The sequence below is a fragment of the Hypanus sabinus genome, chromosome 7 (genome assembly GCF_030144855.1).
Source record: "Hypanus sabinus isolate sHypSab1 chromosome 7, sHypSab1.hap1, whole genome shotgun sequence".
NCBI lineage: Eukaryota > Metazoa > Chordata > Chondrichthyes > Myliobatiformes > Dasyatidae > Hypanus > Hypanus sabinus.
Window position 1 is genome coordinate 4,658,556 of NC_082712.1, and position 25,838 is coordinate 4,684,393.

At 46.1% G+C, this 25,838-nt stretch overlaps 1 protein-coding gene across 2 annotated transcripts in view; it reads right to left on the reverse strand.

Moving 5' to 3' along the window:
- Positions 1 to 3,894: 3,894 nt before the first annotated feature.
- mfap3l (microfibril associated protein 3 like) overlaps positions 3,895 to 25,838 on the reverse strand; it is a 43,818-nt gene continuing 21,874 nt past the window's right edge. For both annotated transcript variants that reach the window (XM_059974097.1, XM_059974098.1), the window contains one exon: positions 3,895 to 7,147. In XM_059974097.1, coding sequence (XP_059830080.1) covers positions 6,228 to 7,147 — 920 coding nt within the window. In that variant the 3' untranslated portion in view covers positions 3,895 to 6,227. The remainder of the gene's footprint in view (positions 7,148 to 25,838) is intronic.

Genomic DNA, 25,838 nt, shown 5'->3' on the forward strand with positions numbered 1-25,838 from the left:
CAGCCCTCTATCTTTCCTGCCTCCTGGCTTCAACTATAACCTCCGTCCAGCTATCCTCCTTCCCCTCCCCTCACCATTTTATTCTGGCATCTTTCCCCTTCCTTTCCAGTCCTGAAGAAGTGTCTTGGCCTGAAACATCGGCTGTTTATCCCTCTCCGTAGAGGTTGCCTGACCTGCTGGGTTCCTGCAGCATTTTGTGTGCATTGCTCTGGATTTCCAGCATCTGCAGACATTCCTGTGCTCATTACCAGGATTCTGCCTGGGTAGGAGGCTATTAGCTGTAAGGAGATTTGCATGACGGGGCGATCTAGTAGTGTAGCGATCAGAGCAATCGCTTTACAGCACTAGCTGTAAGATCGGGGTTCGATTCCTGCTGCTGCCTGTAAGGAGTTTGTACATTCTCCCCGTGACCACACGAGTTTCCTCCGGGTGCTCTGGTTTCCTCCCACGTTCCAAAGATGTATGGGTTGGGGTTAATGAGATATGGGCATGCTGTTTTGGCACAGGAAGCAAAGCAATCGTTGCAGGCTGCTCAACACAATCCTCGCTGATTTGATGCTGGAGACTTGAGTGAGGAACAATCTGCTGGAGAAACTCAGCGTCTGAGGTGGGAACAGAATTACTGGCACTTTGGATTAAAACCCCACATCAGGTCAATTCCTCCCCACCACCCCCCCTGTGGATCCGACGCTAACAGAATGCTTCCTGCTCAAGGTTAAGCAACTCCAGTTTCAATGGAGCTGGATTTGAAAAAGGTGCAATTTACAGACAGAATTGACATGGGAAGTGGAGAAGCAGTGGGAATAGCAGTATTATTCTCATATGGAGCAGTAGAGTCTGGAGCGCCACAGTAGCTCACGTGACGCTATATCAGCTCAGGGTGTTGGAGATGAGAGTTCATTTCCCACATCCTTTATTTATTTATTGAGGTACAGCGTACAATCAACCCTTGTGGCACTTTGAGCTGTGCCACCCAAGAATCCTGATTCAATCCTAGCCTAATCACGGGACAATTTACAATGACCAATTACCTACCAACCGGTATATCTTTGGACTGTGGGAGGAAAGTGGAGCACCCGGAGGAAACCCACGCAGACACAGGGAGAACGTACAAACTCCTTACAGGCAGCTGCGGGAATTGAACCCAGGTCACTGGTACTGTAAAGCATGGTGCTAACCAGAACGCTACCATAAAGCCCGTCCTTACTGTCTGCAAGGAATCTGTATGTCCACCCCTGTGGAATACATGGGTTTCCTCCGGGTGCTCCACTTTCCTCCCACAGTCCAAAGATGTAACGGTTAGAAGGGTAATTGGTCTTTGAAAATTGTCCCATGATTAGGGTCGGGGTTAAATCAGGGGTTGTTGGGCAGCGTGGCTCAAAGGGCTGGAAAGAACCTATTCCACACTTTTATCTTTAAATAAAACAGGACAGGCAAAATGGCTTCCTTCTGTATGGTAAACATGCTGATTCTCTGAGAAAATGATTCACCTATAGAAACTATATGATCTATCATACCAGTGCCATTTAATTCAACCATCTATCTTCCATAACATGATAAAGCAAACAAGATTCTTTGTGAGTCACTTCCTATCTGGACAAAATGAATAATTGGATCATTGTAACACCATCAATGGTCCCTCCCATCCATTTATCAATCTCTTTGACCACCCCTCTTCCATCAGACAGCAGGTACTGTAGAACCAGGACACCCTGTCATTTTCCCCCTTCCTTCTCAGTCTTGAAGAAGGGTCTCAGCCTGAAAAATGGTTTATCCAACTGTTTGTGACCTGCTGAGTTCCTCCAGCATTTTGTGTGTGTTACTCTGGATTTCTCTTTTCTGTGTCAGAACAAGAACTGTTAGGATGGAAACAGCTTCTTCCCCCAGACCGTGAGATGACTGAACTCCCTGCCACCCCCCGGGTCTCATCACGTATGAAGCACCAGTCGCATTACACGGTTTACTTTTTAACTTGTGTTCTAAAGGCATCTTATTATTTGTTAATTTATTTGTGGTAATATTACTTTATGTATTACGTGTGAGTTATATGTTCTGTACTGTGCTCCTTGCTCCAGAGAAACATTGTTTTTTTTGGTGATATACATGAGTACGATTGAATGACAATAAACTGAACTTGAACTTGAATACAGTGGGAATGTTGCAAAATGGTGTTAAACTTGGGCTAGTCATTGGTAAGAGAACCTTGGAGTTAATCTGATGTGATATGGTGTTAACCAGATTTTGATTACATCTTAAAGGAGACAAGCTGGAAAAGAATTGAAGGATGTCTGGACAAGAGAGAGCAAGTTGCAGGGGTACAGGGAATGAAACAGGAGATTAGGACTGATGGGATTGCTCTCATTGGAGTAAATGGGAGATTCCTGATGCAGGGTTTTGATCCAAAATGCTGTAACAATCCCTTCCCTCTCACAGATGCTACGTGATATTTATTGCTTATTTTTTATTATTATTTTTCTTTTTGTACTTGCAGTTTGTTGTCTTTTGCACAGGGGTTGAATGTCCAGTTAGTGCACTCTTTAATTGATTTTATTATGGTTATTATTCCATTATGGATTTAATGGGTATGCCCACAAGAAAATGAATCTCAGGGTTGCATATTTGATAATACATTTACTGTGAACTTTGACCTGCTGAGTTCTTCCAGTAGATTGTTTGATGCTCAATATTCTGCAGTCACTCTCTCTCTCCCTCTTTCTCTGATGGGATTTCTCTGCTGGGAACTGGACGTGCCAAATGTTAGCAAAATGCAAGTTGTAGTTGTTGTTCTGACTTCCAAGTTATAAAGTCACACAGAGCTCAGAAACTGGGTGAGATAACTGTCAAGTATGTAATAAACAGGAGAGATTCTGCAGGCACTGGAAATCCAGAGCAACACACACAAAATGCTACAGGAACTAGCAGGTCAGGCAACACTTATGGAGAGGAATAAGCAGTAGCAGTTTTGGGCCGAGACTTCACCAGCGCTCCTGATGACGGGTCTTGGCCCAAAGCATCGACTGTTTATTCCTCTGTACTGTTGACAAGTGCCTTGACAACCATCTCCCTTACAAACTCACCAAAGGACTCAGCACTGAGTGTGTGCAGTACTAACATGTGATTATATTTAGTATTTGAATTGCCATATTATGAAGATTAAAAATAGAAATTCCTTGAATAATAGTCATGCTATGAAAACAGCAGATGATGTTTGCAATGACACAGTGGAAAGACATTCTGGTTAGTATATTAAATAGTCATTGTAAATTGTCCTGTGATTAGGCGAGGGTTGCTGGGTGGTGCGACTCGGTGGGCCAGAAGGGCCTGTTCCTCACTGTATCTCTAAATAAAATAAAATAAATAACTATCTGGAGGTAACATACTTGAGAGAAGAATTCGTCCTTTTTTTCTTGATGTAGCATGAGCATCTAATCAGATCACACACACACAAACACAAATCTGGCAAATTGGTAAAAAAAATTATTTGTGGAGATGGTTTTCAATCGGAATCATTTCCCCTTGGCTTATATTTACCACATCATTGCCAATTGCCTGCTGGGAAGTGAGTCAGAACACTCCACATGGCCGTCACAGCACAACCGTTACCATGGAAGTTAGCAAGAAGATTACCAAGCCAGTGGGGGAGATGTAGGCCCTAACAGGGGGTACCCTACACGGACTGGCTCTATCCACAGTGATCGACAGGCTTATCAAGGGGCTGAAGCTCGCATTACCTTGCACCAAACCGTACAATACCACCATCTTTGCCCATGGGTAGAAGTGGAGCACAGAAACGTAGGTGTGACAGGGGCTGTAGGCAAAGCCTCAACATCTGTGTGCACTCTTTAATTTACACATCTTTTACAACTTTTTACAGAGCTTGTTACCATGAGTGAGTGAGGCTCAACACCCAATTTATTATTGCTCCACAGTAGGTGACATCATTAGACATTGAGATGATTCATGTACCTGAACCTATTACATTATGGTTGCTAATTGATCTATCATGTGCAAATTGTTTTTCTTGTGCATAAATCTGAAAATAAGTGAAAATTCTTGGCACTTATAATTTCTGGAAGGATGTTGGTGTTCCTGGAATGATCAAGCATTCCTAACTAACTTGGATATAACTGCTTGTTATGAAAAATTCAGATCACAGAACCAATGAAAACAATGGGACTTCTTCCCAGCAGGAGACAGTTGGATTTACCAACATCCGTCCACTACACTTCTCCTCACCTGCCCAACACCTACTTCAGGTTTCCCTCCTCCTTCCGTAGCCTCTCCTATTCACATTCCTACTTCAGCCCTTTAGCTCTTCCATCTATCATCTCCCAGCTTCTTACTTCATTCCCTTCTCCCCCACAGACCCACCTCACCCTTCAGCAACACACACAAAATGCTGGCGGAACCCAGCAGCTCAGGCAACATCTATAGAAAAGAGCAAGCAATCGATGTTTCGGGCTACAACCCTTCTTCAGGACCATCGCCTGGTTTCACCTGTCACCTGCCGTCTTGTACTCATTCCGCTCCCCTATCTTCTAACTTGGGCTGTTCTCCCTTCCTTTCCAGCTCTGGAGAAGGGTTTCCGCCCAACCGTACACTATTTATTCATTTCCATCAACGATCTGCCAACTTCCTCCAGTGTTTTGTTTGCGTTGCTCTGGATTTCCAGCATCTGCAGAATCACTTGTTTTTACCAGTACTTTGTCACTGTTACCCAGGCTAGGTTTTTACAAGTCAAGACAAAAATATAGAATTATAAATCCAAACAAAAAACTGAAAATGCTGAAACTCTAAGTCTGGGGTGCCGGTCGAGGCAGAGGCAATGTAAAGGCAAGGGTTGAAATGTCTAATACCAGAGGCCTGGTATTTAAGATGAGGGGGGGATAATTTCAGAAGAGATGTGAGGGGCATGGATTTTAGACAAAGTGGTGGGTGCCGGGAATGTGCTGCCTGGGGTGATGGTAGAGGCCAAAACGTTGGATACGTAAGAGTCTTTTAGGTAGGCACATGAATGTAAGAGAAATGTAAGGATATGGGCATCATGAGAGCAGTGCAGATCAGTTTAGCTGGCCATTTGATTACTAATTTAACAGGTTCAGCACAACATCATGGGTTGAAGGGCCTGTTCATGTACTCTGCTGTTCTGTGGTCTTTGTTGCACAATTGGCTGCAAGGTAATGAAATCATTGACCACAATAGAAGCAAGAATGTAATTTTGAGGCTTTATAATGGATTGGTCAGACCGCAGCAGTACGGAATGGTGTGAGTAATTTTCAGCCCCATATCTATTTATGAGAATGATTCTGGGAATGGAAGTGTTAATATATGAGGAGAGCACTGTACAAGAAGGATTTTGTATCATATTCTACATGGATGGGAAAGGTCCAGAGCTATATGGTCTGGGTGCAGGAAGTTGGGACTAGGCAGAAGATTGGGTCAGCATGGAGCAGATGGGCCAAAGGGCCTGTTTCTGTGACTCTACAATGTGATCTACATCACATGTAATAAACAATCTACTGTAACGACTCGGGGACCGGGCGGCATCTGTGGTGAGGAAAGGATTTGTCACTGCTTTGGGTGGAAGCTGCATTATTCCTACAGTAGTTACACTTGTACTTTGTTCTTTTACTATCTGTGTGATTGTGTATAATATGATCTGCCCGGTTGACAAACGCTTTTCATTGTATTTCAGTAAATGTGACAATAATAAACCAATACAGCAAACCAACCCTCCAGTACTCCTGTGCACTTACTTAGTGTTTTCTCCATCACATAGATGATACCCTTGTGCATGAATATTTATTGTATTCAGTAATTTACTTCAACAAATACTGAATTTCTACCAGCCCGTCTACACCCCAGCAGGAAGCATATGATGTGACACCTTAATATTAAGTCTGATCAACTGAGAATGCAATAGTGAACTCAAATTATCAGATTAAATAGTTCAAAAGATAGTTATGTCATGTGACACATTTACCTAGAGGTGTTTCATTGCAAATAATATTGATGGATGGTTACATGATTTTGCCAATAAAAAAATTAAATGTTTTTTTTTCAAAAGAAATCAACTATTCGGATGTGATGTCAGTAATGGCCAAAGTAATCTGAGGCAATAGAATGTAAAGTAAAACATGCCTTATTACATTCGCTTCTCCTCTGCAATGATCGTCTTGTAATGTTTTAATGTTAAGAGCTAGAAGGGTATATGAGGACTGTGCCCACTATACGTGGCTCTCATACAAAACCCGGGAGGGTTTCCGAATCACAGGCGGTGTGGCATGCTTGCAGTTTTCTGTCACAGTCACCGTGACGTGATTGCTCTTCACAGAAGGAGCAGGCACGATGTCGCTGACATTTTCTGCCGACCCAGATTCGGGGCTCTTGTTGAAGGCGGCCAGCTTTGCCTCTGACTCGTTGGCATCTTCCTCAGAATGGTGGCTGGTCCTTTGCTGGGACTGTCTGTCTTCACTAGTCAAGGGGTGCACCGATACCTTAATTGCAATTTTTTGAGGCTGTTCATGCAAGGAGGCCTCGTCTGAGTCCCCTGCCGATGAGTTACTACGCTTTATAGAGTTTGGTACGGTATACACCTCGTCTTGAGCTTCCTGTCTCGCTGGTGCGTCTCCCACGTAGATATGGCTTGGCTCGTCCATGCCGACGGCCTCCATTATTTCCTCCATGAACATCTTGCAGTTCATGATGAGTGGTGGCAGGGGCACGCTTCTAGCAAGCTCCTCGATGTACCGGGCGAACTCCATCGTCTTAAATTGGGTGACCTTCGCCAGCTCCAGGGTTTTGGCTGAGGTGATGATAGGGATCCGTTTGGCAATCTCGAAGGCCTTCTGCAGCTTCTCGGCACCCTCTGTCCTGAAGAACTCGTTGATGGCTTTCTCGGTCTTCTTGAGGTGACTGCTCATCATGCACAGGCGGGTGATGTTCAGGATCAGCACAATAGTGAATGCCACAAGACAAACAATCATGTAGTAAATGCCCATATCCCCTGAGGTGAAGATGACTCTTAGAGTCACCGTGTAGTTGATGGTCCCATAAGGGTTTGAGGCCACACACGTGTACTTCCCTCGATCCTCAAAAGTCACCATAGTGATGTTCAACAAACCACTCTCCGAAATCCAGCACTTCCCTGGTGAAGCAACAGAGAAAAAAGCTTTTGAATGCATTAAGCAGATTAGTGAACAATTTAAAAACGTCTCACACCAACACGATATGGTAACGCAGCGATTAGCGGAACGCTTCACAGCACCAGCAACCCGGGTCCAATTCCCAACACTGCTTGTAAGAAGTTTCTCCCTGTGACTGTGTGGATTTCCTTCGGGTGCTCTGGTTCCCCCCCAGTCTAAAGACATACTAGTTGGTAGGTGAACTGGTCATTGTTAATTTCTCTAGGGTTAAATCAGGGGATTGCTGGGCGGCATGGCTCGAAGGGCCAAAGGGGCCTATGTTAGGGTCCAGCCCGGAACCCGCCTTCCGGGTCTTGCTCCGGTCCGCGGACTCCAGACTCCGGGCCTAGCAGCCAGCCCTCCTATCACCTGGAGCTATTGGAGGTACAGGGGTCATCTTGGCTTAAGGAGTTACACCTGTCACCTATTAGGGGGCAGGTGTTTATAAGGGGCTTGGGGACTGAGCCTAGTTGGGGGTTGTTCTGCTCTGAAGCTGGGTTAATCTGCTCTGTCCCTGGTCCGCCGGCTCTGAATCCCGCTCCGTGCCTGGTCCGCCGGCTCTGAATCCCGCTCTGTGCCTGGTCCGCCGGCTCTGAATCCCGCTCTGTACCTGGTCCGCCGGCTCTGAATCCCGCTCTGTACCTGGTCCGCCGGCTCTGAATCCCGCTCTGTACCTGGTCCGCCGGCTCTGAATCCCGCTCTGTACCTGGTCCGCCGGCTCTGAATCCCGCTCCGTACCTGGTCCGCCGGCTCTGAATCCCTCTCCGTACCTGGTCCGCCGGCTCTGAATCCCTCTCCGTACCTGGTCCGCCGGCTCTGAATCCCGCTCCGTACCTGGTCCGCCGGCTCTGAATCCCGCTCCGTACCTGGTCCGCCGGCTCTGAATCCAGCTCCGTGCCTGGTCCGCCGGCTCTGAATCCTGCTCCGTGCCTGGTCCGCCGGCTCTGAATCCTGCTCCGTGCCTGGTCCGCCGGCTCTGAATCCTGCTCCGTGCCTGGTCCGCCGGCTCTGAATCCTGCTCCGTGCCTGGTCCGCCGGCTCTGAATCCTGCTCTGTATCCTGTCCACCGGCTCTGAATCCTGCTCAGTGCCTGGTCCGCCGACCCTGAATCCCGCTCCGTACCTGGTCCGCCGGCTCTGAATCCCACTCTGTATCCTGTCCACCGGCTCTGAATCCCGCTCTGTACCTGGTCTGCCAGCTCTGAATCCTGCTCCGTGCCTGGTCCGCCGGCTCTGAATCCTGCTCCGTGCCTGGTCCGCCGGCTCTGAATCCTGCTCCGTGCCTGGTCCGCCGGCTCTGAATCCTGCTCCGTGCCTGGTCCGCCGGCTCTGAATCCTGCTCCGTACCTGGTCCGCCGGCTCTGAATCCTGCTCCGTGCCTGGTCCGCCGGCTCTGAATCCTGCTCCGTGCCTGGTCCGCCGGCTCTGAATCCTGCTCCGTGCCTGGTCCGCCGGCTCTGAATCCTGCTCCGTGCCTGGTCCGCCGGCTCTGAATCCTGCTCCGTGCCTGGTCCGCCGGCTCTGAATCCAGCTCCGTGCCTGGTCCGCCGGCTCTGAATCCTGCTCCGTGCCTGGTCCGCCGGCTCTGAATCCAGCTCCGTACCTGGTCCGCCGGCTCTGAATCCAGCTCCGTACCTGGTCCGCCGGCTCTGAATCCAGCTCCGTACCTGGTCCGCCGGCTCTGAATCCAGCTCCGTACCTGGTCCGCCGGCTCTGAATCCAGCTCCGTACCTGGTCCGCCGGCTCTGAATCCAGCTCCGTACCTGGTCCGCCGGCTCTGAATCCAGCTCCGTACCTGGTCCGCCGGCTCTGAATCCAGCTCCGTACCTGGTCCGCCGGCTCTGAATCCAGCTCCGTACCTGGTCCGCCGGCTCTGAATCCAGCTCCGTACCTGGTCCGCCGGCTCTGAATCCAGCTCCGTACCTGGTCCGCCGGCTCTGAATCCCGCTCTGTGCCTGGTCCGCTGGCTCCGAATCCCGCTCTGTGCCTGGTCCGCCAGCCCGCTCTGTATCTGTTCTGTCTGGTTGGTCTTGTTCCCCTGCTTCTCTTGTGTGCGCTGGTCCCGCTGTACCGCCTTATTCGCCTGGCCCGTGCTGTCACACTGTCTGCTTGCTTCTTCCTATTTACCGGTGTATCCCAGTTGTCCTGCTGCTCACCCTGGACCCAGCTCCCTTCCTGTCCCTTGCCTCCGTCGGGTAAGCCAGGCTGTCACTGTTACCCCTTGGGTGGTGCTGTTCCTCCCTGCCCCTCGCCTCTGTCAGGGAAGCCAGGCCGTGTGCCGTTGCCTGGCGGAGGGACTCCGTTCCCTTCCTACCCCTCACCTCAGATGGGTCGTGCCCCGCACCTGGGAGGTGGCCCACCCTGAGGACTCCGACCCTTTCCACCCCTTGCTCCCTATGGGTTGTGCCCGCACCTGCCCAGGGTTCTGTGTCTTGCCTGGGCCTCCGTGTTCCTGCCTGGGAGGCGGCCATGCCCAGGAGTTATGCACCCGCCCCAGGGGACTCTCCTGCCTCGCCTGAACTCTGGGATCCTCCTGCCCCGCCTGACCTCCAGGATCCAGCCCTGCCTACATTACCCCTTGCATGCCATGGCATCCCCCCTAGTACCTCAGTGCCTGCGTCCTGCATTTGGGTCCATTCCATGTCCGCTCATGACAGCCTATTCCTTGCTGTCTCTCAATAAATAAATAACCTTCCAATACTATATTGTGCATCCTTTCTTACTACCTCAACGAATGTATGTTGGTATGTTGTGAAGTCCTACAGATGTAGCATGGAGAGCATTCCAACTGGCTACATCATTGTCTGGTATGAGGGGCCACTGCACAGGATCAAACTAAGCTGCAGAGACTTGTGAACTTGGCCAGCTCCATCGTGGGTTCTAGCCTCCCCAGCGTCGGGGACATCTTCGAAAAGCAATGCCCCAAACAGGCAGCATCCATCATTAAAGATCCCCGTCACCCAGGACATTGCCACCATCATAGAGGAGATACAGGAGCCTGAAGAGACACACTCAATGCTGCAGGGGCAGCTTCTTCCCCTCTGACATCAGATTTCTGAATGGACATTGGACCCATGAACTCTACCTCACTACTTTTTCTTCCTCTTTCTGGACTACTTCTTTAATTTAACTTGTTGATATTTGCCATTTTATTATTATGTATTGCAATGTACCGCTGCAGCATTACAACAAATTCCACAACATGTGACAGTGATATTAAACCTGATTCTGATTCTGTGACAGGCCCTTCCGCCCAACGAGCCTGTGCTGCCCAATTACATCCAAGTGACCAATTAACCTACAAACTAACCTTTACCCTTTGGAACAGTTATCATCCCTCAAGCATCAGGTTCCTGAAACCACATCGATAACTTCACTCACCCCAGCACAAAATCTACTCCACAATTATTGGCCTCACTTTCAAGGGCTCTACAACTCATGTTCTCAATGTTTATATATAAAATAGAATTTTGCGCATTGGCTGTTTGTGCAGTGTTTCTTTGTAGTTATTCTGAATGCCCACAGGAAAATTATTTTGATAATAAATTTACTTTGAACTTCAAACTTCTGTGGGAGGAAATTGAAGCACCCAGAGGAACTCCACACGGTCATGGGGAGAACGTACAAACTCCTCACAGACAACTGTGGGCACTGAACCCGAGCCGCTGGCACTGTAGTAGCATTAAACTAACCTCTACACTACTGTGCCACCGTCTATGAAGGGAATGATCTGTCTGGAAAGAATAGTACAAACATCTGTTTTCACTGTATCAAAGTTCAAAGCAGATTTATTATCAAAGTAGGTAAAGTTTGAGATTCCTCTCCTTATGTTTGTATGTAGTATCTTGGCACACGTAACAACAATAAACCAGTACTAATCCCAATGCCAATGCTCCCAGATACTTAGAGTCAGAACTAGAGTGTATGGAAATGGGCTGTCGGCTGAACTGACCAAGTTTCCCACTGAAGGTACCCATCAAAAGCTGGAGAAACTCAACATTTATTGAGACCCTTCATCTAGACCAGGGTTCCCCCATCCTGGGGTCCATGGACCCCTTGCTTAATGGCATTGGTCCATGGAACCCCTGATCTAGACAAATCCATAAGAAACAGGATTAGGACCATTCAGCCAACCAGGTCTGAGCTGCCATTTGGTTTATTTTCCTCTCAGCCCATTCTCCTTTCTCCTTTGACACCCTTACTGATTAAGTACTTATCAATTTCCCCTTTAAATATATCCACTGGCCTCCTCCATCTATTTGTTGCACCAAATCTCAGCTTCGAAGTTTCCCATCTAAACTCATCCCATTTACCCATGTCTGGCCCATATTCCTCTAAACATTCCCTATCCATTAATTTGTCCAAGTGTCTTTCAAATGTTGTTAATGCACCTGCCTCAACCACTTCCTCTGGCAGATCACTTCATATAATGACCACCTTCTGGGTGAAAGAGTTGCATCTCAGGTCCCTATTAAACCTCTCTCCTCTCACCCTGTGCTGTATCGTTCTTGATTCACCAACCCTGAGAAAAAGCCTGTGTGCATTCACCCTATTCACGCCCCTTTGATTTTATACACATTCTAAAGATCAGCCCTCACTTTCCCCCGCTCCAATGAACAAACCTCTCAGCCTCTCTCCAAACTCAATCCCTTGAGGTTCAGCAACATCCTCATAAATCTTTCCAGCCTAATGGCATATTGAGCAATGTTGAGACTGTGCAGACTATCTTTCTCATGTAAGAGGGCACAGACCACTGTTGCCTGGTCTGAGAACTCAGTCTTCAAGTACCATCTTCCTCCATCATGGGATATGATCTCCTAGGTCTCTCTGTACATTATTTCCTTCTGAACTCCAGGAGATCGGAAAGGTTCTTAAAGGCTCCAGGAAAGCACTTGGTCTTTTTTCATCTGAAAGGTATTTAAACTAAAATACGTTTGACAGGAAAACTATAAGACATAAGAACAGAATTAAGCCATTAGGCCCATCAAATCTGCTCTGCCTCCCCCCCCCCCCCCCCAGCCCCTTTCTCCTGCCTTCTTCCCGTAACTTTGATGACCTGACTAATCAAACTCCACTTTAAATCCACTCACTGACTTGGCCTCCACAGCCGTCTGTGGCAATAACTTCTACCCTCTGGCTAAAGGATTTTTTCCTGATCTTCGTTCTAAATGGTCATCCTTCTATTCTGAGGCTGTGCCCTCTAGCCCTAGACTCCCCCACTATCGGAAGCATCCTTTCCACATCCTTTCAGTTTTATATATATTACAGGATTTCTTATTGCAACTTACAAATATTTATATGTTATGCAATACTTATATATTTTCTGTAATTTATATACACAGTATAAATGAGTACTGCAATTCATGATTTATGGTTCATTTGTATTAAATTAGCAGTATTAAAATGCTGCCTGGTGACTTGGGATATATCCTGAATCATGTTTAACTTCCCTTGACAGTACAGTCATTGAAGTACCTTTCAAACTAACGTAAATAGTTTCATGTAAACTCACTGTTACTTGTACCAAAATAGCAATGCCTCATCAGCAAGGTTTCCATTTCAAACCACAGTGCACTTTGTTTGGAGACACAGTAGCCTGTGGCTATGACCCTAGACATGCAATACAGACATTCTATTCAAAGCCTGCCATGCCTAGCTGTAGAACTGAATTCAATAAATCGGCCTAATTTAGTCATGTAAACTGCTGGGTTGTTGGAATAACAACTGGCGTTTCTCAGGAAGGGACCGACCGGGCCACTTGTGAAAGTGAGCAGTCAAAGCCCTTTCCAGCCTCTTTGCTGACTGCAGTCACTGCTGTAATGTGGGAAAGGCAGCAGCCAGTTCATGCACCAGCAGCAGTGTGATAATGGGCACACGGAACCATCAACCCCCACGTAAAGATACAAGGGCGGGAGAAAAACGCGGGTTCAAGCTCAGCTTCTAGTTTGTTGTTATTAGGCTCTTGAATTGACCCCTTGTGTGTTAAAAATTTGCCCTTGACCTCACAATCTATCTCATCACGCCCTCTGCACCTGATTGTCTGACTGCACTGCGCGCTGTCTGTAAAACGTTACATCCACACTCCAGGTTTGGGAGTAGTTGTCGCTCTGCGGCTATCGGGCCCTGGACCAGCTTCACTTCACCTCAGCGCTAACTGCTTCCACAGCGGTAGACTCACTTTCATGCTCCCGGTGTGATTTGTTGATTTGCACTCTGGGTGTATAGCTGCCTGTGTTGTGCGTGACTTTCCATGGCCTCTGCCGTGCTTCTTTGCTTTGCGAGTGCTTTCAATAAGCTGAGTCTCGAGGTTGCACAGGGTTTAAGTACTTTGATAACAAATTTGAACTCTGCACTCTGTACGACCTCAATGCACTGATTTGATGAAATGATCTGTATGCACGGCATGCAACCTCAGTACATGTGATAACCATAAATGACTACCAGAGTTTCAAGTCCTGCATTCCACAACTTCAATGACTCTGCATTCTGTGATTGTTTTTCCCCCATACCTCCTTGTCGTACTAATACTTAGAAATAATCTCTATAGATGGCATGCAAAACAAAGTTTTTCACTCTACCCCAGGACATGTGACAGTAATAAGACAGATTTAAATTTAATCTGTCACGTATACAGTACTGTGCAAGTCATAGGCACTCCAGCTATATATGTACATTACTACAGTACTGCAGTAACTTTATGTATCGCACTGTACCGTTGCTGCAAAAAAAAGTCATGACATATGACAGGTGAGAGGTGACCTGATAGAGGGGTATAAGATGATGAGAGGCATTGATCTTGTGGATAGCCAGAGGCTTTTTCCCAGGGCTGAAATGGCTAACCCGAGGGGGCATAGTTTTAAGGTGCTTGGAAGTAGGTACGAGGGTGATATCGGGGTAGGTAGTGGAGGGTGTGTGGAATGCACTGCCAGCAACGGTGGTAGAAGAGCATACAATAGGGTCTTTTAAGAGACCCTTAGATAGGTACATGGAGCTTAAAAAAAAAGAGGGCGATGCGGTGGGGAAATTCTAGGCAGTTTCTCGAGTAGGTTACATGGTCGACACAACATTGTGGGCCGAAGGGCCTGTAACACGCTGTGGATTTCTATGTTCCTATACATGAGTGATGATAAACCTGATTCTGATATGGGTCTCAATTGTGGACAGAGAGTGGGAAGGGGGCAAGGAGAGGGGAGAGCACAGAAAGCTCCAGAGAGACCTTATGTAATGATCAATAAACCAATGACTTGGAACCATCCCCGCCCTGCCACTCCTTCTCTGCCACCTGTCCCACCCACCTCCTCGCCATTCCCAACATCCTCTGCTCCTGCCAGACTTATAAACCTGCTCTCTGCTCCACGTTGACAAATACAGTACTGTGTAAAAGTTTTAGGCACCCTAGCTATATATATATATAATATGTGTGTGTGTGTGTGTGTGTGTGTGTGTGTGTGTGTGTGTGTGTGTGTGTGTGTGTGTGTGTGTGTCTGTGTGTGTGTGTGTGTGTGTGTGTGTGTGTGTGTGTGTGTGTGTGTGTGTGTGTGTGTGTCTGTGTGTGTGTGTGTGTGTGTGTGTCTGTGTGTGTGTGCCTAAGACTTCTGCAACAGTACTGTACTTAATTAATATTATTTGTTACTTTTGCCGTTTTTGCAGTCTTGCACAGTGCTGTTCAGTTTTTGGGTGTAGCTTTTCATTGATTCTGTTGTACCTTTCTGTGAGTGCCCACAAGAAAAAGAATCTCAGGGTCGTATATAGTGACATGTACATACTTTGAAAATAAATTGTCTTTGAGGAGGTGAACTGAAAGGGTGGCCTAAAGGTGTCTATGATTCCACACGCAGGCAGGTCCCTGGAGCTGTGAGCCAGTGGGATAGTGCCAGGCTGTGGGAACTCACTGGGCACAAAAAGGCCATTGTGGCAGCAACTAGACCTCAACATAAAAGTACTTACACTTCAAAGTGTCTTGGAATCAATTGTCTAACAAGTTTTAGGTTTCTACATAACAATGTAAGTCAAGGTAAAAACATTCTAGGCAGATACTGTTTTAGAGAAAGGAAAGTGTCTTTTACAAAATTAAACCATTCTTCCTGATATCTTATCCTTCCACTGGCATTGCAAGGACATAAATAGATTAACGAGTCACTGGATGATCCAGCAAGTTGGTGAAAAGTCACCGTGTGAAGAAGCAATGGAGATGATCTGCTGTTCCACACACATGGAGCTCCTGATTGAAGTCAAACCTCCTTCGAATGCAGCCAACCTATGACAAGGCACTTTTCTCAACAGGGAAGAAAAAACTGAAGTGGAAATTTATGCAGAGGGCCTTTTCCCACCCTCAAGACTCCCAAAGGTCTTGGCAATCGACTGATGAACGCCGGCTACTATTAATTATGCAAAAGGCCAGAAAACTCACGATTGTAGTGTTGCCTTTTGCCAAGTGTCATCAGCTGGGTGAAGATTATCAGGCACAACAACTTTAAAGTGTCATAGATTATACCTACCTGAGGCCGGAATGCAGTCATCAACACGTTTGGGAGGCTCAGGGGCACGGCAAGAAGAGACCTGACCTCAGCCTCTGTCTGTGTGGAGTCCACAAGCTCTCCCAGTGAATTATCTGGTTTTGCCTTCGTCCTTCACCCCAAAGATGTGTCAGTTGGTAGTGTGATTGGTCACTGTAAATTGGCTCTGGCACATGGGTGAGTGATAGAAACTGGGGAGGGTTAGTGTGAATGGTTAGTTGATGGTCAGCACGGACTCAATGGCTTGATGGGCCTGTTTCATGCTGTATCTCTCCTCCACTCTAATAAGTTTGCATATATATCACACTTTCACAGTGTGCCAGGTCATGTCAAAACACTTTGAAATTAAGTCATAGTGTCATACAGCATGGATTATCTGTTACAATGTTGGAATGAGAAGAGCCAGTTTACTCCCACAATTATTTTTGGCATTGGCTAAAAGACAAACTTTATTTTTAAAGATTAGATTTAGAAGATCAGCTTTATATGCCACATGTACATCAAAACATACAGTGAAATACAACATAAGGAGGCTACAGGGGGGATATTTATAGATGAAGTCAGAGGGCAAAGGATTGGTAATGGAGTTCAACATGGGGCAAATGTGGTTTTGTCTATTTGGTAGGTAAAACTGGGAACTATATGGTACTCTTAGGAGTACATATTGACAAATACAAAAGTCTTCAGCACATATATAGGTAGGCTGCCTAAGATTTTTGTACAATACTGCATTTGTCAATGAGGAGCTGAGCGCGAGTTTGTAAATCTGGTGGAAGAAAAGGATCACACACAAAATGCTGGTGGAACACAGCAGGCCAGGCAGCATCTATAGGAGAAGCACTGTCAACGTTTCGGGCCGAGACCCTTGAAAGTGAGTCCATAGGATATGGAATCAGTTTAGTGTTGAGGTGAGTGAAGTTATCGACACTGGTCTGGGAGCCTGATGGTTGAAGGGTAATGACCTTGTGGTGTGGGACCTAAAGCTCCTGGACCTCCTTCCCAATGACAGTGGCGAGAGGAGAACGTGGCCTGAACGATGGCTCTGTGCGCAGACCACTTGGTTCCCCGCATTCGGCTGCTCTTGCTTTACCACAAGTACCGACTGGTTAAGAGGACTCTGCTATAAAGGTGATTTTTTTTTTGCCAGCAGGGTATTTTTAGAAGTCCTGACATGTCCTCTAGTATACAAACTGCATATTCAGCTGCATCCTGTGACGTTAAGTGGCAGGGAAGAGCTGCATTATTGGCATCCGGCCAATGGCAAGGAACGTGTTTCCAAAAGTACGGATGTACTTTACAATGTTTTCCACACCAACCTCATTCAATTTTACTTCCTGTTTGTCGTACACGGCTGGATATTACGAACATCAAGTACAGAAGGTCTATCCCAGTGGCACATCGCTCGATCGTGCTGGAGCTGGACTTGTGCAGTATGCTGCAGTCTGCTTCAGCACCTAGGAGAATCAGCTCCCCAGGTGGTACACAGAGGTTGTGTGCAGTCCATCGGATGGTGCAGGTGATTGTCTTGGACACTGTTGTTGTGATTGCAAGACCCTGTTAATGCAGAATGTTGCGAGTCCGATTCACTCGCTCGTTAGCAAGACCGACGGTGGAGGACTTGTTGTGATGGGAAGACCCTTCTGGACGTTGGTAATGTAGACTGCTACGGGTCCAATTCACTGGTTCATTAAAGAGGCCAGTGATGGGGGAGCTGCCTGGCCATGGCTGTTGCACGAAACAGGCCCTCATGCCTCCAGGCGGGCTGTTGTAGCCACCGGGGAAGGAGACACCGGAGCGGGCTGTGTGCCACTGAATTTCGTGCTGGGTCGGAGACTGGCCCCTCCTGTGGAAGGTGATCTGGAACGTGTTTGCCTGCAGCAACACTTGTGCAAGATGAGGAAGTTCTGCGGGATTTTTCTTGCAGAAACTTGGCTCCAAAACAACATCCCATGCACCATTAATCTACAGGCCAGAACACTCTGGCTCTTGGGCTATATTCTGATTTTTTCATGTTATCATTTTTGTAACAGTATGTTTTTCTGCTATCGTAATTAGATATGCTCCATGTGACTGGTGGTACTGTGTTTTGCACCTTTGCCCGGGGGGAATGACCATAAGATATAGGAGCAGAATTAGGTCATTTGGCCCATCGAGTCTGCTCTGCCATTTTATCATGGTTGATCCAATTTTCCTCAACTCCAATCTCCTGCCTTCTCACAGTATCTCTTCATTCCCTAACCAATCAAGAATCTATTATCCTCTGCCTTAAATATACATAAAGACTTGGCCTCCACAGCACAGATCCACCACTCTCGGGCTAAAGAAATTCCTCCTCATCTCCATTCAAAAAGGACACCCCTCTAGGCTGTGTCCTCTGGTCTTAGACTCTCCCACCATAGGAAATGTCCTCTCCACATCCACTCTATCAAGGCCTTTCACCTTTTGATAGATTTCAATGAGGTCACCCCCCCATTCTTCTGAATCCAGGCCCAGAGCTGTTCATATGAAATCTGGAATCATTCTTCTTTGAGCCTGCACCAGTTTTAGCACCTCTTTTCTAAGATGCCCAAACCTGCTCACAATACTCCAAGTGAGGCCTCACCAGTACTTTATAAAGTTTCAACATTATATTCTTGCTCTAATATTCTAGTCCTCTTGAAATAAATTGCTAACATTGCACTTGCCTTCCTCACCTCAGACTCAACCTGCAAATTAACCTTCAGGGACTCCTGCACAGGGACTCCCGAGTCCTTTTGCTCAGTTTTATGTACCTTCTCTCCATTTAGAAAATAGTTAACCCTTTCATTTCTTCCACCAAAGTGCGTGACCATGAACTTCCCGACACTGTATTCCATTTGCCACTTCTTTACCCATTCCCCTAATCTGTCCAAGTCCTTCTGTGGCCTCTCTACTTCCTCAAAACTACCTGTCCCTGCAGCTACCTTAATATTGTCTGAGAATTTAGCAACAAAGTAATCAATTCCATCATCTAGATTGTGGACTCATAACATAAAAAGAATTGGTCCCAACACAGACTCCTGTGGAACACAACAAGTTACCTGCAGCCGGTTAGGAAATGCCCCCTTTATTCCCACTCATTGCCTCCTGCCATTCAGACACTACTTTATCCATGATAGAACTCTGTCAGCCTTTGACAAGGTGCCACCCATGAGGCTGCTTAACAAGGTACGAGCCCGTGGTATTACAGGAAAGATTCCAGCATGGCTGGCACCTTGCCAAAGGCCGACGAAATTCCAAGTACACAACATCAACCAGTTCTCCTTTATCTATCCTGTTTGTTACTACTTCAAAGAGTTCCAACAGATTTGTCAGGCAAGATTTTCCCTTGAGGAAACCATGCTGACTATGGCTGATTTTATCATGAGCCTCCAAGAACCCTGAGACCTCATCATTAATAATCGAGTCCAACATCTTCCCAACCACTGAGGTCAGACTAACTGGCTTATAGTGTCCTTTCTTCTGTCTCTCTCCCTTCTTGAAAAGTGGAGTGACATTTGCAATTTTCCAGTCTTGTGGAACTATTCCAGAATATAGAGATTCTTGAAAGATCATTATTAATGTCTCCACAATCTCTTCGGCCACCTCTTTCAGAACCCTGGGTTGTACACGATCTGGTCCAGGTGACCTATCTACCTTCAGACCTTTCAGTTTCACAGATCCTTCTCCCTAGTAATGGTAACTTCACATACTTCATGCCCCCTGACATCTGGAACTTCTACCATACTGGCAGTTATTCCACAGTGAAGATTGATGCAAGAATGCTGTTTTGTTTGGCCATGTTCATGTGTAAGGTTGAATGACAATTAATCGTAAACTTGAACCTAACTTATATGGAAAAATAGGTTATCAGCACCATCGGGCAGGACTGGAGTTTATATTTCACAAGGTTGCTATTAATACTTCTCTTTCCGTATCACACACCAAGTGTTAGAGGTACTCAGCAGGTCAGGCAACATCTATGAAGAGAAATAAACAGTCGAGGTTTTGGGCCGAGACCATTCATCAGGAGTCCTGATGAAGGGTCTCAGCACAAAACATCGATTGTTTGTTCCTCTCCATAGATCTGTCTGGCCCGCTGAGCACATCCAGCACTTTGTGTGTCTGTTACTCTGGATCTCCAGCATCTGCAGAATCTCCTGAGTTTAACCCTTTTCTTCGCTTCTGGACTAGTTGCCGTTGGGCTGAGACTCAACAGTTTTGAAGAATTAGCAATGATCCCATTCTGACGAGGTGGCTGTTAAAACAAAATCTCCTGTGACTGTTGATATTGCAAATAGAGGCCGCAGACTCACGATAAGGAGCTGAAGGAATAACACCTCGTATTCTGCTTGGGTAGTCCATAACGCCTTGGTATGAAATATTGGAATTTTCAATTACAGGTCCCTCTTGTCTCCTGTGTGTCCCACATCCAATCCACCTCCTGTCCTCCCACTATTGTTGGATTTTCCATTCCCCACCCCTCAATTTGTCTACCAGAGATTGTCAGGATTCCTAAAATTACCCCCCGGAGGTGGTGGAGGCAGATACTGTACATTGAGGAGATTTAAGAAACCCTTAGCTAGGCACGTAAATGATAGAAAAATGGAGGGCTACGTGGGAGGGAAGAGTTAACTTGATCTTAAAGTAGGTTAAAAAGTTGGCACAACATTATGGGCCGAAGGATCCGTACTGTGCTGTACTGCTCTATGTTCTATGTCAGGGGTGGGCAAACTTTTTGACTTGAGGGCCACAAAGGGTTCTAAAATTTGACAGGGGGGCCGGACCAGGAGCAGATGGACGGAGTGTTTTGGTAATACACCTCATAAGAGAAAATAAAATATCATGGGATATGTAGAAAACATGTGCTTTAATTTCAATTGAAAATGAACAAATGCATTACAACAAAATATCTGTCTTTGAAGTCCCATGGTATTTAGCTATTTATTGAAATGTCTTTTAAAACACTGAAAATTAAATGAATAAAATACAGCTTTTTTTAATAGTAACAGTTATTATTTTAAAGCACTGAAAATTCTGTTATCCTTCAAGATATTATCATCATCACTCTCCTCCTGACTGTCTTTATTTCAAAAACGGTAGGAGATGCAGGTCTACTTGTCCTGCTCCTTCTTATTCAATTGCCTCCTGTGCCCCTGTGCCAAAACTCAACAATGACCCGCACAATGACAGAACAGTGAGAGCGTGCCAATATGCGGAGCTCTGTGCTCGCAAATCCCCGCAGGCTATCTCCCTTAGCCGGAACGCTGACTAATTGTGAGCCGGTTCGGATGTGCCAGGAAATGGGTCACCACAAGGTCACAAAGTAAAGCGCAAATGTGGAGTAATACGCTGCACCTCAACAAAGGTCAATGTATATAGAGTGCGTCATCTATTGGGAAAACGCCAGAATTGCGGGGGAAAAACGTTAACAAGGTTTATTAATATAATTTCATCAAGTTCTGTGGGCTGGATTAAAAAGCTTAACGGGCCGCATATGGCCCGCGGGCCGTAGTTTGCCCATGCCTGTTCTATGTTCTTAATCTCAACACCATCCAGATCAAAGCTGTCTACTTGCTCGGCACCCGTCTACTACACTAAACATTAATTTGCTTCAGAGTTATTGAAGCTCCATTTCTCCAGACAAGTGGAGCATCTGCAATCAGACTCCTAATATGCATGTTGTAAGCCTTGGGAAGGTGATGGGTTGGCAGGCAATGAATCACTGATCTTCTGATGCCTTAGACGAACAAAGCTCTCTGAGCCTTATACTTAACAAGGAAATGATCCTGCATCAATTAACATTTTTTGAAAAGAATTCTAACTATCTACAACCCTGTGTGTAGGTTTCGCCTAAACTCACTCGTGCAAAGCATGGTTCTAACTCCACAACCAATGGACTCTTCATCTCATGTTCTCTATCGCTTATTTATTTACTGGTATTATTATTTCTTCCTTTTGTATTTGCACAATTTGTTGTCTCCTGCATCTGGTTGAACGGCCAGTCTTTCACTGATCTGTCATGGTTATTATTCTGTAGACTTAGTGAGAGTGCCCACGAGAAAATGAATCTCAGGTTTGTAAATGGTGGCATATATATACTTTGATAATAAATTTATTTTCATCTTTGAACTTTGAAGTAACTCTCAACCCAATGCAAACATGGGCACACAAATACACTGCGGCTGTTAACCTGGGCTACTCTGTCTGAAAGGACACCCTGAATCTGAGACTTTTACCAGGACCTCCAAAGACAGGAGGAAAATGGGAATAACCCCAACTGCACCCTCCCCTTCAGTGACACTGGGTCTAAATCCTGGAACCCCTCCCCAATGACACCGAAAATACCTACAGAAGGGTGGTTCATCAAAGCAAATAAAGATGGACAATGAACACTGCATCCTATTAAGTACAGAAAGAATCCAAATCTGATTTTGTGTTGCCCCACACCTGTACATTTAACAACCACTAATTGTTTCCTCAACCAATTGTGCAAATTAACATTCAATGACACAATATTCCTTTTGCCTCTTTTGGAGCCATTTTGCCATGGATTTGAAATGTGCTCGGGTCTCATTGAATTTACAATGTGGACACAATGGGCTGGTTGACCTCCGGCTGTGTTGCAAATCACCTGCCAATTCATGACCTATAAAACTCAGATGAGGAACGGGTTCTTCTGTCCATAATGCCTGTACTGAACACAAAACTGAGTTAAACTGATTCTCTTCTGGATTCACACATTCCGTATTCATGTGTTTATCTAACAGCCCTCTTGATTGGCACCATCATATCTGTTTCCACCACCAGCCCTGGTAGCCCGTCCCAGACAACCACCACTCATCCACTGTATGTGAACAACTTGCCCTGTACATCTCCTGGGTGGGCGTTCAGAATCCTTCTCCCAGGGTAGGAATGTCAGCACTGGAATATGCAGTGACACCAGTGCACCCTCACATGTGTTGTTTGTTAACGCAAATGGCACTGTTCACTGTATATTTCGATGTGCATGTGACAAATAAACTTGAATCTTGAAATCCTAAGGATTGGAGGGCATCCGTTTAAAACCTGGGGGTCTACGGACCCCTTGCTCAATGGTATTGGTCAGTGGCGTAAAGAAGGTTGGGAAGATTGGGGAGCATTTACAGAGGGGAATAAACAGTGCACATTTCAGGCTGAGACCCTTCATCAGGACTGGAAAGGAAAGGGGCAGAAGCCAGAACTAAGTGGGAGGAGAGGAAGGAGATCTCCGTCTGGTTCCCATTCTCCTTCCTTTTCTTTCATGGTTCATGATCTTCTACCAGATTCCTTCTTCAGCCTTTTACTTTTTCCTCTCATCACCTCCCAGCTTCTCACTTCATTCCCCTCACAACCTTTAAGGTTTACGGTGAGAGGAAGAAAGTTTAAAGGAGATTTGCAGAGCAAGTTGTTTACATCCAGAAGAGAATTGGCTTACTTTGGAATGTTGGAAGTTGAGGGGACAATTCACAGAAACTTATAAAGAAAGTAGCTCCTATAAACTTCTATGAAGTCTCAGCTGAAACCTTGACATTCCAGATAAAATAATCCAGGTTTGTCCAACCTCTCCTTTGGCTCATACTCTAATCCAGGCAGCACCCTGCTAAAACTCATCTGCACCCTTTCCAATGCTCCCAAATAATGGGGCAGCCAGAATTGCATTAAATTCTCCAAGAACTCAGACATTACTCATGGGAGAGCTGATCACAAATCAGTGATGTGGACAAAACTACTTATTGAACAGACGCAGGTGCAGAAGTGAACCCTCCTCCCTTTCTAACAATGTTGTAACCACTGCCCTAAACCCTAAACCCCAGGTAGAAATTAACCTCTATCTAGTCAGGGCATGAAAGGATATAGGGAGAAGGCAGGAGACCGGAGCTGAGAGCGAAAATGATCAGCCATGATGAAGTGGCAGAGCAGACTCAATGGGACAAACGGCCTAATTCTGCTCCTGTATCTTATGATCTTATGGTCAAACGTGCCAACCCATCCATCGTGGGAAATGGGCAGTCAACAATTCAGGCCAAGCAGAAGGGTATCAACACAAAACATCGACTTTTCATTTCCCTCCTAGACACTGCCTGACCTGCTAAGTTGCTCGAGATTTCCAGCCTCTGCAGAATCTTTTGTATCACCATATAGAAAGAAGTCCATCCACTTCTGAGTGGCATTTCCCTGGCTTCAACACACTAATGCTACGAAACTGCATTTTAAGTGCTACAAACTCGCATAGCTTTCTATCCTCAACCTCTGTTTCTTGTCTGCTAACTAATCTTAATTATATCTTCCTACGAATTCCACAGCTCCTAATCCTCTCTAATAATCTCTCGTCAAAGCCCCTCATGTAGACTGCATTGCAGCATGCATCATGAAAAAGAATTTGGAGGAGAATTGAGCATGTTGATCACTTCTGAATGCCACATTGATAATTTCCAGCTTTATATAAATGCAAGGGCATTACACTCCTAATTACAGACATTATAATGTTTCTATCAGAGCCCACAGATGTTTAATGGCCCATAATTGTGCTGACTGTCTCTATAAAAAATGTAAATTACTCAGGACAGTTTCTAGTCTACTATCATGTGTTTGTGCTCAGTAAAGTCCTAAAACACAATGACTTCAGACTCAGCCATTTTCACCTTCCTCCCTTGATCTCAGGATGCATCCCACTGGGTGTCTTAATTTCCCTTTAGCTTCACTCAGTTACTTGAAGATTTTGTTTATAATTTGATTTGTAACAATGTCCAGTTTATTGACCATCTGCTCATGGTTGGCTATGGTTGCAGTCCATAGAACTTGGGAGGTTAATGTTCCAAATCCAACTGGACAGAACCTTCCCCAACATGAGGACGAATGGATAGACAAGGTGGAAGCCATTTGCACTGGGTTTGGAGTTCAGAAATAGGTTAGTTAACCTAGAGACAGGTCTGTCATGAGTGGGTAATGCACACAAAATGCTGGAGGAACACAGCAGACTGGGGAGCATTTACAGAGGGGAATAAACATGAGGAAATCTGCAGATGCTGGAAATACAAACAACAACACACACAAAATGCTGGAGGAACACAGCAGACTGGGGAGCATTTATAGAGGGGAATAAACACGAGGAAATCTGCAGATGCTGGAAATACAAACAACAACACACACAAAATGCTGGTGGAACACAGCAGACTGGGGAGCATTTACAGAGGGGAATAAACATGAGGAAATCTGCAGATGCTGGAAATACAAACAACAACACACACAAAATGCTGGTGGAACACAGCAGGCCAGGCAGCATCTATAGGGAGAAGCACTGTCGACGTTTCGGGCTGAGACCCTTCGTCAGGACTAACTGAAAGGAAAGAAAGTAAGAGATTTGAAAGTAGTGGGGGGAGGGGGAAATGCGAAATGATAGGAGAAGACCAGAGGGGGTGGGATGAAGCTAAGAGCTGGAAAGGTGATTGGCGAAAGTGATACAGAGCTGGAGAAGGGAAAGGATCATGGGACGGGAGGCCTCGGGAGAAAGAAGGGCGGGGTGGGGGGGGGAGCAGCAGAAGGAGATGGAGAACAGGCAAACAACTAAATATGTCAGGGATGGGGTAAGAAGGGGAGGAGATGCATTAACGGAAGTTAGAGAAGTCAATGTTCATGCCATCAGGTTGGAGGCTACCCAGCTGGTATACAAGGTGTTGTTCCTCCAACCTGAGTTTGGATTCATTTTGACAGTAGAGGAGGCCATGGATAGACTTATCAGAATGGGGAATAAACAGTGCACATTTCAGGCTGAGACCTTTCATCAGGACTGGAAAGGAAAGGGGCAGAAGCCAGAATTAGGAGAGGAAGATCTCCCTCTGGTTCCCATTCTCCTTCCTTTTCTTTTATGGTTCATGATCTTCTACCAGATTCCTTCTTCAGTTTTCTACTTCTTCCTCCCATCACCTCCCAGCTTTGCTCTTCATTCCCCTCCCCTCCTCACCTGGCCTTACAAATCACCTCCCAGCTCCGCAGTTCATTCCCCTCCCTCCCCCACCCACCTTCCCCCTCACTTGGCCTTACAAATCACCTCCCAGCTCCGCAGTTCATTCCCCTCCCTCCCCCACCCACCTTCCCCCTCACTTGGCCTTACAAATCACCTC